At 34.8% G+C, this 14,770-nt stretch overlaps 1 protein-coding gene across 2 annotated transcripts in view; it reads left to right on the forward strand.

Moving 5' to 3' along the window:
* Positions 1-14,770, forward strand: part of LOC121389033 (MYCBP-associated protein-like) — a 61,725-nt gene continuing 46,955 nt past the window's right edge. Inside the window, exons 1-2 of one of the 2 annotated variants that reach the window (XM_041520638.1) lie at positions 1-242; positions 1,209-1,269. In XM_041520638.1, coding sequence (XP_041376572.1) covers positions 1,212-1,269 — 58 coding nt within the window. In that variant the 5' untranslated portion in view covers positions 1-242; positions 1,209-1,211. Of the gene's footprint in view, positions 243-1,208; positions 1,270-1,753; positions 1,914-14,770 lie in introns of those variants that run through there. The other variant, XM_041520639.1, reaches the window with a different exon arrangement.

Below are 14,770 nucleotides of genomic sequence, written 5' to 3' on the forward strand. Positions count from 1 at the left end.
CACTATGTATGTGTGTGTATATGTTTGTATGTATGTAGGGTAAACTGACTATATCTCGACCAATTCCTAATTACGACCACAATTTGAAGGGATGATATGGTGAGAATATATTAGAAATCATAATTCAAATCCGCCACTGTCAAAACTACACGATTGGTGGTTTGTTTTGATATGCTCGTTCAACTGACAAACTGGTCTAATACTGGAAGAGATGCCTGCATTTTAGTCAGCTGAATAATGTGGTAAATTTGCTTACAAAATCGGTTTTATGTTTACTGTGGTATCCTATAACCCATGGTTTTAATCATAGAATAGCCGTTCAATTAACTTTCACTCATAAAACGATAAACACACACACAGTGACACACGCACGCACAAAACGCACGCGCACGCACACACACAGTGACACACACACACAGTGACACACACACACACACACACACCTGTATCGTACGCTTATGAAATATAAATATACCAAGTATTTTGGTCAAGTAGGCTACCTGTGATAAACAGCTAGTCGGGATTAGTTTGAAGTAGTCAGGATTAGGCCAATGTGGTCGGGAAATGGTCGAACTGACATCTTTAATAAAAGGCATTCATTACACCTAGTTATATCAACATGTCTTATTTTTAACCACTAAAGGCCCTGGTTGTGTTGTGGGTAGCAATAGTAGAGACATCATTACGTTTATAACGTTTGCATACGTCACAGACTACTTTGAAAAAAAAAGATGTCGAAATATGGTAAGTTTGCCCTATGTATATATGTATGTTTGTATACATGTATGTATCGTGTGTGTGTGTGTGTGTGTGTGTGTGTGTGTGTGTGTGTGTGTGTGTGTGTGTGTGTGTGTGCGTGTGTGTGCGTGTGTGTGTGTGTGTGATGTTATTAAAAAAAAAAAGTTTAAAAAAAAAAAAAGTTTGATTGGGGGATGGCCCCTGTCCCTCCCTCCCCCTGGTTACGCCACTGTATGTTACACCGGTGAGCAAATTATAATTTAGGTTTTCCCGGTTATGAGTGCCTGTTGGCGTAATAAATTATATTATAGTATACATTTAGTGGATTGTGTCAATATTACGTACCTGGTTTGTTATACATAACTTGACATCCAATAGCCGATGGGTTAATTAATCAATGTGCTCTAGTGGTGTCGTTAAACAAAAGAATTTTTGTTTTTATACATAACATTTTGTTTCCATTTTCGCAGAGCATGTCATCTAGGAAGAACAAGATTGCTTCTGGGGCTCAAACTAAGGTCAACGCATATAGTAAGTTAACAATATAATATTCCATCATAGTTGTTAGTCCAAACGAAATTTCATCACTTCTCCTTGCACATCTATACCTCATCAAGTTGCCCTACTATTACAAGACAGTTCATAATAACAGTATATATATATATATATATATATATATATATATATTGAAATCATAGTTGCTTAGTTTTTGGAATGCGGGAAATTCTTAATTGTTTTGAAAAAAATCTTTAAAGATGTGTAGCCTATAATACTCTGTTTTACTTTAAAACATGATAGTAATGTAAACGAACGCTTGTCATTATAAATAGCAATAGGCAAAACATTGATGCGAATTTTATAGACGAAGACATTGCACTTGTGAACTTACGAAATGTATGCATGCGCGTTTCTTTACGAACTGCACATCTTACGAAAACAGTGCGCCTGAAGTGGACCCAAATATTTTTGCCAAAATAAACGAAAATGGAGTCTCGCGAGAGTCTGTTGCTAGGAAGCAACATGGCTGCTTTTTAGGAATGTTTTTGATTTATCAACGATTAAAAAACAAATAATAGTTACTGCAAGGTTTATTGTCTAACGACAGTATACAGATATTAAAATGAGTAGTAAGCTGAATCCAAAAGCATCAAAAAAGGATCGCCCACGATCCACTGGTTAGTATTAAACCGATAAATTAACCGTTGTAACCTAAGCCTTAGGTCGACGATAGTCACTTTTCCGTTTTCAGACTCTTGTTTTGGCTTCGTACACAATAAATAAAACATATCCAACGGTAATTTTTTTTATATGATATATTTGACAAAAGGTACTTTTTAATCCTTTCATCTTTTAAAACATAAAATTAATATTTTGTCCAGAATTATGACCCCCCCCCCCCAAAAAAAAAAAACCCAAAAAAACAAACACCACCCAGCATTGTCTGCTTGTTATAGAAATTTGACAGGGGTCAAGGTTAGTAGACCAGTTTTTATTTAAGAATTGAACGTGAAATATTTTTAGTTTCATGCTAGTATGAAACGCAAAACCACTTTACACACTGTATGAATGGCGTGATTCTTGTGATTAAAAAATGGTACTTTTTGCGAAATATGGATTTCAAGTGAAATGTCAGGAAGATATGCTATATATATTATTTATCGTTTACAAAGCCAAAACAAGGGTGCGAAAAGTGACTGTTGTCGACCTTAGTGCAGGGCACATATTGTCAATACTTTTCTTAATGTGCAGGGCGAGTTGCTTCGCTCTATTTAGCAAATTTAAAAGAATCCATGACGTTTTGCCCCCAGCCAGTTTGCCCCCAGTCAATTCGCCCCCAGTCAGTTCGCCCCCAAATAGGATGTCAGTTTGCCCCCAAGTACATAACCAGTTTGCCCCCACAAAGGTACCAGTTCGGGTCATGGAAATCCTGGAAAGTCATGAAATATGTATGTACCTCTTACGCCTGAGTGTAATAAAGTTCTGTTCTGATATACGTGTTTGTTCTGTGTTACACTAAACACTGTTAGAACAAAAGACCAATCAGAAAGCACATGACTTGTTCAAGTCGGTGAGACATTTCCGGTAGAACAATATCAAGAGTTTACTGTTAAAACATTTAATCAGTACTAGCGAAAGTTTTCAAAATGACGGTAATAAAACATATTTTGTTACAATGCTAGGAAAGTGTAAAGATGGTTGGATTCAACATGAAAATTATGTATAAAAATATTTACTCCCAAGTACTTCGTTTCGGCCTGAGCCATGTTTTCTATCAACAGACGACATGTGTTGTTTTAGCGGCAATTAATGTTTCTGTCTAAATCCGTTCGTGTATCATTGTTTTTACATGATAGATTCAAAACAATAAAAGGGTTACTACAAAACACGCCTGCATAAAATATTAATCAACTAGTTTATTACACTGTAACGTGAGCGTGGGACTGTTACTTTATGTCGCACATGCGTTGATGTGACTATGTGAAATGGAGTACAGGTATTTAATTTTTTCGTGTGACAAAAAGTGTTTTTCTTTCTTTTTTCTCACTTCCACCCTGTGTTGAATAGTTAGAAATCACTACCATGGGATGATAATACAAATCAAGTAATTACATTTTGCTTTTGGAAGGCAGTTTATTCTTTTTTAGTCATAACAATTTCCTGCTGGCATAAACCTAAAATAAACACACACACACACACACACACACTTTAACATCCCTCTAAAGAAACAGTACAATAATTGTTTAAAAGTAACAAATCATTGGGGGCAAACTGACTAAAAGTTGGGGTGAACTGACAAATATTTGGGGGTGAACTGACAAATATTTGGGGGTGAACAGGCAAACAGTTGGGGGCGAATCATCTTGGAGGCGAACTGGTACACGGGACGAACAGGTCAAACTGGGGGCGAACTGGCTGGGGGGAGAAATGCCTGGTACCCATTTAAAATGGCGGGGAAATGTTTTATGTTGTTGGAAGATTTATTTTGTTAATAATGATGCAATTACTTCAATCGGGATTTAGTGAGTATACTCTTACCCTGTTGAGTAGTTGTCTCTGTTATCATCTGTGAACCTGTTTCAGTGAGGGACCTATTTCAGTGGTTGTGTTGTTTGTACGCAACAGTACGTATATTTGAAGATTTCTGATGTCATTGACTTTTGCATGGGGAAAGTAACAAATTTATGTCACATTCACAGACATGTTCGTAAAAATAAAGTTAAAACGAGCAAAGAATGCAAGAGTGGACTTTACCCACTCATAAACACGATACATTTCTTAATACCTTTTTTCTGTGATTTTCAAAGACTGTCATTTGAAAGAAAACTTAATTTTAAAAACTATTTTTGTCTATTTTCAACTGTACTGATATCTAGGTATTGAAGTTATATGACTGTCTGCTGGCAAAACTATTTTTACAGATACTTGCCCAAAATATATGGTCCTTATATGTTTTAAAATAAATATCTTTCTGGATGTCTGTTTATATATTTGATATATATACTTTAGAACCGAATGCTTATGTTCACATACATATACATCAATTGTTTTTCTATGGAAGTAAATAAGGGCACTAAAATTTGAAAATGTTAACTAAGGATGTAGATCAATAGCGTTTTACTTTTAAAATATGACTATTAACTACAATATATATAGTCAGTATTATATTTGAATAAATATTAAAATAAAATTTCAATAAAAAATAAAAATAGAAATAACCAAAGCTATTTTTTTTAAAAAGAAGAAGTTTTTCCCACCTCATGTTCCGAGAAGTATTTTAAACACCATGCAGCAATCTGTTGACCGATGAATCAATAAAAATAATTATAAAAACAGTTTCTGTTTTATTGATTGCTTCAAGACATAAATTCAACCAGTTACAGTTATATACTTTGTTTTTATGACACTTTGTGCTTCTATATTTGAAAATAGTCAATAACATGACTCAGTAGAGTTACATTTTTTGGTTCAGTGAGTGGGGGTAGGACGATTGTAAGTTCGTGTTACTTTTGATTGCATGAAATATGTAGATTTTCTGCATTCTTGGTTCAAGTAACAATTAAAACGTTTCTTCAACTAATACATGTGTAATTATAATAAAATTACAAAGCAGTTTTAAAATATACAAATACAATTATTAAAAGCAGAGTAAACTCAAACATGAGCTTTATGTGTTAGAAAGATGCATATCCGGACCACCAACACATACAGACACTTTAGCAAATGAAAAACGCGTAATTTTAGAGTTAATAAAAACCGTGATTATTCCTGCTAACTGGGGGCAGCCATTTTCTTTTTGTTTTCAATGAGTCCGGAATTCTAGCTTGGGGCGAAGTGACGTCAGCTTCAACCAACTCCTGTATGCACAGTATAAACAAAGGCAGTCATTTACGACAAGACGCTTCGCTTTTATCAACCTGACTTGTAAAACAACATAAATGACTTGATAGTATAATAAACTATTTAACTAAATGTATTTCAGTTTGCATTAATAGAATGAAATGGGGTTATAATATTTTTCTCTCTTAAAAAATCTAAAGAAAAAATGCATATTATTAGGCCTATTGGTAGGGTACGCTGGAGAAAAAAACAACCACTCATGATACCCAAGTGATAATTTTCTTTTCTTTGGGACTACATAATTGGTCAGTTTTGTGATTTTAGCTGGGAAAGTCTAATGAATCAAGGGTTTTATAGAATTATTTACAGTAATAAAACAGGACAGCTGATAATGTCCATTACGATTTATGGGGTGTCCACACGGTTATCCCACAATACCCTGTGATCTTAATAAAACAGTCATTTATTTGTTGTGTCTAGACACCTTGACTAGTGACCATCCAAATTATAAACCTGCCAGTCCGGAACCACAGGTACAGGCCACGGAAAAAAACCACCCAGTTAACGAAAAAACCCACTCTGATTATCATTTCAGTACGTGGGTTAATGTATGGACAAAACATAATACAGTTATTTCGACACTTTGACAATGGTGGTTTATTTTGTATTGAAAAATAATATATACTTATTGCTGGCTTACTAGGATGGATATGATTACAGAACATTGCGATGCATCTGTGAAAATCAGGTACGTTTTGTTTCATCAGTTCTAAGACTAATTCCAGATGTGACAAGTTAAGTATTACGTAACCACTGGCTCGCCAGAGGGTGTATTTACTGGGATGGTACAAAATGACTACACCTGTTATATATAATAGCCATCACATTTAACTGTTTTATTAATTAACTATACAGTTATGCTTGTTGATATTAAGCAATAATGTGCATCATATATTGTTGAATATGCATACAAGTCCAAAAGCCTTGGGCGAGCATTCCTTTAAGTACCTCGAATTACCAGGGTCCCATGCTATGGTAGGTCATACATTTTTGGTTTGTTTGTCCATTTGTTGTACTATTTCGGTTGAGAAACGGTTGAAACATGGTGCCACAAGTTTTGAATATCAGCTGTATATAGGGTATGTAACATTATCCGGACATAAAAAGAACCACACTTTCTATGTCCCTTCGGACTAGTTGTAACCCACTCAGGGCCACCCATTAGCCCACCGTGTCAGTCATCAATGGTCAAGATGAAATTAATGGCTCACTGTCCTAATTTACATAGTCAGATTATGTACTGTTTCATACACCGTTTTTTGGCATAAATATTTATGTCATGTCAAGGGCGAATGCAGACATTTTCTAGGGAGGGGATGCAACATTTAAAAAGGGCACCTACAGTATTGAAAAGTATGCCAACATGCATTATGTGTTTTATACAAATATTATATAAAACACCACGACCAACAGTTCAGTAGTTTAATAACATGTTTCGTAATTTTTGCCTTTTTCAAATTGACACTAAGATAATAATATGGCAATCTTTCTTTTAAAAACCTAGCCAACCAAAATATTACATATCCACCAATTAAAAATAGATTCAATGTATTCTTTTGATAAATTCTGGAAATTAGGGGTAGGGGTGCACTCTCTGGAATGCTGGATCCATGCCTGTATTTTGCATTAATTTTAAATAAAAGTGATGACACATTTGGTAAATTACAGTCGTGTCTGGTGTATTAGCACACCCAGTGATTTGGTACTCAGTATTTCACATTTAGAAGGTTAATTTCTCGCTCCAGCGCACCACAACTGGTATATAAAATTTTGAAGTATGTGCTATCCTGTCTGTAGGATAATGCATATAAAAGATCCCTTGCTACTAATGGAAAAATGTAGCAGGTTTCCTGAGACAATATGTCAAAATTACCAACTGTAAAAGCCGATGATTAATAAATCAGTGTGCTCTAGTAGTGTCGATAAACAAAACAAACTTTTAACTTTAGAAAGTTATGTCACTGGGAAGCCTTTTATAGCAAATTAAAAGCTCCATTCATTTTAGTGTTTAATCTCAAGACGACAATTAAGCACAACCCAGTGCACCTTTTTTTATCCAACAAGGCCATAAAAGTACTCTCTTTACATATACAGGACTTTAGATTGCATCAAAGCTGAGGTGATAACGAGTGTTCCCAAAATAAGTATGTCTAAAATAATCACGTCTTAATTAAGTACAGACATGCTGACCTCAAAACATTTCACCTCAAAATCAAGCTGTAATTAGATTAGAATAACTTCAAAATGCATTTGTGAATATGTACAACTGGACCAAAAACTTATGGTGCCCAAATTAGTGAGATCTAAAGCCCTGATATATAGTGAGACCAGTGTAACAGCCCAAAATATACTCCCTGCCAAACTATACCCGGGGTTAAAGTGGGCTAGCCTGTTTTATATCCCTAACCCTAACCCTCATTTTTTATTACTAAACTGTATACAAAATAAATAAATAAATAATAATAATAAACGCTTTAAAAGAAAAGCAACTATTGCTTTCATAAAAATAAAACTATCACAGATTAGTCATTTTAGAAGATATTTCGATATTCTCCAGCCCAAAATATATCAATTATGATGGAAAAAACCATCTGGACATCGAAATACAGACGAGAGGTATATTCTGGGCTAGTCCAGTTTATACCCCAGGTATAGTCTGGTGGGGGGTATATTTTGGGCACCAATCCGTTGAGACCTAAAAACATGCAACATATAAAAAATACTGGTAATGGTTTACATTTTAATTTTAGCTTGCAACCTTTGACAATTAGTTTCATAAGAACGATTGAATAAAAATGCATATTATAATGGAAAAAATGCCATTCCTTTATACATTTAGCTCACTGAACTGTTGTTGGTATTTTATATTGGTATAGAACATGTTTTCTTTGATGATGACGAATGTTCCTTTTATTAACACTGGATCTGTAGTGAAATTACATTGCGATATTGAATATTTACTGTAAAAACTAATATTTACATACAAATCAGAAACATTGGTGCCAAAAAGGGCTGTTGTTGACATAGGAGGTCCAACTTGGGAAATATACAACTATTTTGATTGATGTTTTACAGTTCTGTATGTTAGTGTTTTGCATTCATCAGGATCCGTATACAGAGAAAGTGGTCAAGGTTATGCGAGGAGCATCATGCAATCTGATTGACAAAACCGTTATTAGTGATCAAGACCACATCTCTGCATAAAGCAGAGTCAAATGGGCATTTGGCAAAATAGTGATTGATTCCATGAATCTTTATCCAGTGCCTTGTCAATAGGCAGACAGGAAGGAAATTCTTTACTGGACAATACATCCTTCCTGTACTGCCACAAAGAGGACTGCCACTTCAAACTAGTTTACTAAATCAGAACTAGCTCACTGAAATATTAATGTTTTTAGCTATGGGAACTCCTTAACCATTCCTCTTTGAGTTTTTAGTCCCATACTGGTCCAACCATAGGGTGACTATAAGTTTCATATTTATCCTTTCTGTCTGTCCACCTGTCCATCTGTCTATCTGTTCCACATATAGTTTTCCAGATGTTTTTTCTACAATGCCTTAAGATATTGATCTGAATGTTTGTGTATAGCTTTATCAAGTACTGTTACAGATCAAGTTTGACTTTCATGGCGATTTACCAATTTTTAATAGTTATTGCCCTTGAATTTTGGAGATACAAAAGTTTGTTTTCCACAAATAGTTTTCAAAAGGCCTTAAGATATTGAGCTCAAGTTTTATCATGTACTGGGACAGATCAAGTTTGAATTTTTATGCTAATATCCTCATTTTGGCAGAGTTATGGCCCTTGAACTTATAAGATACGGGGGAAAAAATTGGGACTGATATGGGACATACTTGTATTGCTTAAGTAGTATACTTAGAATGCTTGTTGAATTCTTAAATACATTAGGTCTCACAACACGGTTCACTTTTGGGTGAGAGTTTATTCATCACGGTCCACTATTGTTACTATTTGTGACATATGTTATGGTTCACATATTCAGTTAACAAATGGAAAACTTGCGTCTTGTTATCATTTGTTTTATTTTGGACAAAGGACTAAGGATATAATTCACCAAAGACACTTGAGAAAACATCTTGGCTTTTTCAGTGGACAACATAATTTGACAACACTACAAAAATATTCTCAGTTTTATTTATTTATTATTATTTTTTAAATATTTTTGTTTGTACTTTGAACAATAAAACAGGTATGTACAATATTATTTTTAATTAATATTTATATACCTTTTTATAATAAATAAAAATTTTATGCGATTCGTTTTTCCTTGAGGATCTCTACATTTTCAGTTATTTGTAAATGCAACAAACCTATTTAGCCTGAGTCATAGGGTGACAAATTACATTTACTCTATAATACCGGTAAGAAGTTTGTAGAAGAATTGTTTATTATATTATATACTTATATGAGCTGAATTACAATACTATATAGGAAATGTACATGAAAGACACAAATGAATGAAACAGGTATTATAATGGTTTATATCATTAGTGACTAACAATAAACTTATTTGTACATCTCTCATCAATATTAATTACAACTTTTACATATTACTGCTATTATATTAATAGAAGGCAAAATATATTTTTATTCCAGTTGGTTTTGTTAGAATTTTGTTGTTGAGGTAGTAAAATATTCTCTCATTTCTACTATTAAAATCTACAAGTTTTTGTGGAGTTTTAATCTGGTTTAAAATAATTATAAAACATTAATTGTGCTATACATAGTTTTGAAGTCTTTTTGTTTTAATAAGAAAGAAAGAAATGTTTTATTTATCGATGCACTCAACACATTTTACTTACGGTTATATGGTGTCAGACATATGGTTAAGGACCACACAGATTTTGAGAGGAAACCCGCTGTCGCCACTACATGGGCTACTCTTTCCGATTAGCAGCAAGGGATCTTTTATTTGCACTTCCCACAGGCAGGATAGCACAAACCATGGCCTTTGTTGAACCAGTTATGGATCACTGGTTGGTGCAAGTTGTTTACACCTACCCATTGAGCCTTGCGGAGCACTCAGGGTTTGGAGTCGGTATCTGGATTAAAAATCCCATGCCTCGACTGGGATCCGAACCCAGTACCTACCAGCCTGTAGACTGATTGCCTAACCATGATGCCACCGAGGCCGGTTTGTTTTAATAGTGCATCTGTAAAGAAAGCATCATGGATTCAAATATTATGTGACATTCGAGGGAGTGGGTGGGTATAGGTCCAACCATTATGTAGTGTTACATGGGGTGGGTGGGATTGTACTATTTAGCAGCGTTATGTAACACACTTTTTTTATCAGTAAAAACTGGTTTTTTCCTTCTTGTTTTTTTTTCATTTTTTTTTTTCATAAACACTTTTAATGTCACAGCAACAGTATTTAATGTAGATAAGACTTATAAATCAAGTTGAAATGCATATCTGTGCTCTCCCAAATCACAGTTTCTGATTGGTGAAAAACAGCTGAAACTCAACATCTTATAAAAAAAACAAAAAAACAAGACAGAAGAAACCAAAAGTAACTCAGTTCCTTTTGGGGTTTTTCTGTCTTTGGTTTTTTCTTCTACATTTACTCTTTGCGAACTCAGATCTTGTACATTGTACATGTATATGATACACCCATTAGCCTAAGTTTGTTTTGTTTAACGATACCACTAGAGCCACATCGGTGGGCCCATTGAGCTATTTCTTGTTCCAACCAGTATTCCATAACTGGTGTAACAAAGGCCATGGTACTAACTTGCTTGTGGAGTAGAGACTTCACATACGTTGTTTTCGCTTCCTATTTATTGCACACGGTTGGGGTTTTTTTGTTGTGTTTTTTAAATTTTTTGTCCCAAAGTTTATTTTTCACAAAAATATATACTACGAGACTGCATAGTGGTCGAGTGGTATGTTCTTGCACAAAATAAACAAGTACAATAAATAGGAGCCGAAAAAACATATGTGAACTTCTGTATTTATTACATACCTTCTTTTATGCTTTACCAAAACAGTGTTTAATTTAACGTCATGCATAACAACACTTTCTTAAATCTATGATTAATACTTCTTTCAGGGGTGTAACAATTCGTCCACTCGATGACTGCATTTTTGTCAAACATATTAATAGTTATTTCTTTGACATTGTAATCGTTTCTTAACATTACTTTGTGCTATACTATAACCAAAAAAGTAAAATAGAGTTAGAATTCTACATTACTATCCAGTTTTTATTAACTGTTTGTATTCATTATCATGTGGATGATTCGTCCACGGACGATTCGTCCACTCTCTCGTACACGATGTGGTAAATAGGTAATGCAAGCCTCCGCGTCGGAAGACTTTATTACCCCCCCCCCCCCCCTGTTCTCCTTCAATGGCGTAAATTCTATCCACTGTACCCTCCCTCGTCACATTATCCCCATATGCCTAATAACCTCGAAATAAAATAAAAACTTGTCTTCAATTCCAATTTAATTAAATGTACATTAAAAAACAATTCAACAAAACAACAAATGTCATTCAAAAGTTAACATATTTGACAGTAGTAGAAATGCACAAGTGAATGTTTTTGGTCAATTAAATCAGTGTAGAATCGATGAATGGTATTTTGTCGTTGTTAACTGCACAAATCACTGTAGGAGATTATCCATTCAAATATCACTGGAAGAGAAATGCCCAACAGTCAGCCGACTAATGAATGAATAATCTCGCAACAGCACGAATCAATTCTTTGGCAGTAATTTCGTCATTGGTGTAGCGTCTTCAAATGGCAAAGAATTCTCCCTCCCGGGTCCTATGCTTTAGCCGTTGCATCCGTCCATATACCCCTGAGCGTGCTGTAACCTCACCGTGGTGCAGGGGTGTAACATTCTCTTTGAGAATGGTCAATACAGCACAAATTGAAATTTTGAGTAAAAGTCAGTATATATCTGTGATATTTGTATTTTTGCACAATTCTTTACACTGTTTTTATTTAAATCTTGAATTTTTATATTGATGTTGGTCATCACCTTATTTGTTTTTATTACCATAGTTTGACACCCAATAGCCGATGTATTTTTCGTGCTGGGGTGTCGTTAAACATTCATTCATTCATTCATTCATTCATTCCGTCCATACAGGTAGTTAGCGGTGCAGCTTTGAAATAAGGCGTGTTGTTTTAGACGCTACTGGATCCAACTTGGTGAAACAAGCTTAAGCAGTAATGAGCCTGCATTGCTAATTACTTCACGATATCACAATAGAGTACACCTGTACACTTAATTGGTAAAGCAAACAGAAACCAAACAAGTTGAAAGGGAAGGGCTAAAGATTATCTTTACTGGGCATAATTGTACTAAAAACATCCTACGACATGTAGCGTGAAAGGCGTACATTATAGAAACAAATAATAACCGAATAAATAGAAACACCAAAGAATTATGTCTGCAGAGCATTGTTACAAAAACATCTACCAAGCGTAATCTAATGCAATATAATTTATTTTCACCTTTGTAAATTTATGACACAGCAAAAAAAATATGGGGTAAAATATATCTAATAATTTATTTAGCCCCCATGTACATGTAGTACACATTATTTAGGCTATGGACGAAATGTACTGGGGAAATAAAAACCCAGTGGACGAATCGTCCGGAACTGATTTTGTGTAGTGGACAAATCGTCTCGAGTTCCTCAATGGACGAATTTTCAGTAGACAAATCGTCTGTGGACGAATTGTCCAATGGACGAATCGACTGCATCCCGATTTACGTAACGTGAAAATCACACTCTGCACCAGTCTTGTGTAATGTTTCAAATACGATGTGACGTAATTTGTAAATCATATATGATGTTTGTAACAAAAAGGCGCTAACTCCAGTAAAGATATAAAGGGAATTCACCATTTAAAAGTTCTGGTCAAGATCGCAAATACATGTTTGTGTGATACAAGGTAAATTTATTACATGGTTTGAAAATGTCTTTATCACTATAGTAAGATTGAATAGGTATGTAATAAAAAAATATCCCTTGCTGCTAATGAAAAGAATAGCTCATGGTAGGAAGGAAATGTTTTATTTATTTAACGACACACTCAACGCATTTTATTTACAGTTATATGGCGTCGAACATATGATTAAGGACCACACAGATATTAAGAAAGGAATCCCACTGTTGCCATTTCACGGGCTACTCTTTTCAGTTAGCAGCAAGGGATCTTTTATATGCACCATCCCACAGACAGGATAGCACATACCACAGCCTTTGATATACCAGTCATGGTGCACTACCTGAAAAGAGAAATAGCCCAATGGGCCGGCCCACCAACGGGGATCAATCCCACACCGACTGCGAATCAAGCGAGTGCATTACCACTGGGCTACATCTCACCCCAGATAGCTCATGGAGTGACAACAGCAGGTTTCCTTTCTCATTATCTGTATTGTAGATGAACGTTACATAATTTTAGAGGGGTTGAGAGTCATCTAAGCATTACAAAACATTACATGGGGCTGTAAATAGGTCATTTATAAAGTTAAAAGCTAAAGTTGATTTATTAATCATCAGCTATTGGATGTCAAACATTTGGTAATTCGGACATATTGTCTTAGAGAAGAAACCAACTACATTTTTTCCATTAGTAGCAAGAGATCTTTTGTATACAACATCCCAGACAGGATAGCACATACCATGGCCTTTGATATACCAGTTGTGGTACACTGGCTGGAATGAGAAATAACCCAATGGGGATCAATCCTAGATCAAGCATGCATCAAGCGAGCGCTTTACCACTGGGCTATGTCATAACCATTTTATTATGAACTATGTGAACCCAATTGAACTTCAGTTTGTAGTTTTTGATTGGTGCAAAACAGCTGAAACTCAGCTTCTTATGCATTGTTTGATGCTGACAACTGCTGCTAAATTGCTCAGAACAGTCAACAATCCATATCATTATAAGACCATTTTATTATCGCAATAAAATCTTATTGGACTTTCTAGTGGTAATCTGCATATTTACTTTGTGGTCTTAGGGCAAAATGCAATTACACTTTCCTTTGATTTAGTTTCACTGATTATAAGCACTCGGTTTATCCGGTGTATGGCCAGCTAGGTGTAAGTTAAGTCCTGACTATGAGAGTTGCGTGTCACGACTGATACCCAGTATAGTAGAGGATTATGTACTGTCCTTTTTATCGGAATGTGCATATATATAACAGGGCTAACTCTGGGTGAACACAAAGTTTCACCAAATTATCTATTAAACTTCAAAAATGGCAGAAAACCAGTTATTTTCTAATAAAATGTAGTAAAATTATTTTGCCAACTCAAAATAAAATTTGGTAGTTGTTTTCAAAATTCGCAATTGGTAAATTTGGCGACTGCCAGAGCTAGCCCTGTATAAAAACACAACCTTGCTGCTAATTTAAAGGAATAGCTTATGTTGTGCCTGCTGTTTTCTTCTTTCATTCTCTAGATAATATGTCATAGTTATTATATAGTTAATAATTAATGGGGGTTTTTAAAAATATACTGTGGTACACATCTTAAACAAATTCATTCTCTTCTTTCGAAGATTTTAATCTTATTTAATTTTAAATACTTGCTTTTCTGTAATCTGACCTTCAGCCATATACAGGTACTGGTAGGTTA

Source organism: Gigantopelta aegis, chromosome 14, assembly GCF_016097555.1.
Source record: "Gigantopelta aegis isolate Gae_Host chromosome 14, Gae_host_genome, whole genome shotgun sequence".
NCBI classification, from domain to species: domain Eukaryota; kingdom Metazoa; phylum Mollusca; class Gastropoda; order Neomphalida; family Peltospiridae; genus Gigantopelta; species Gigantopelta aegis.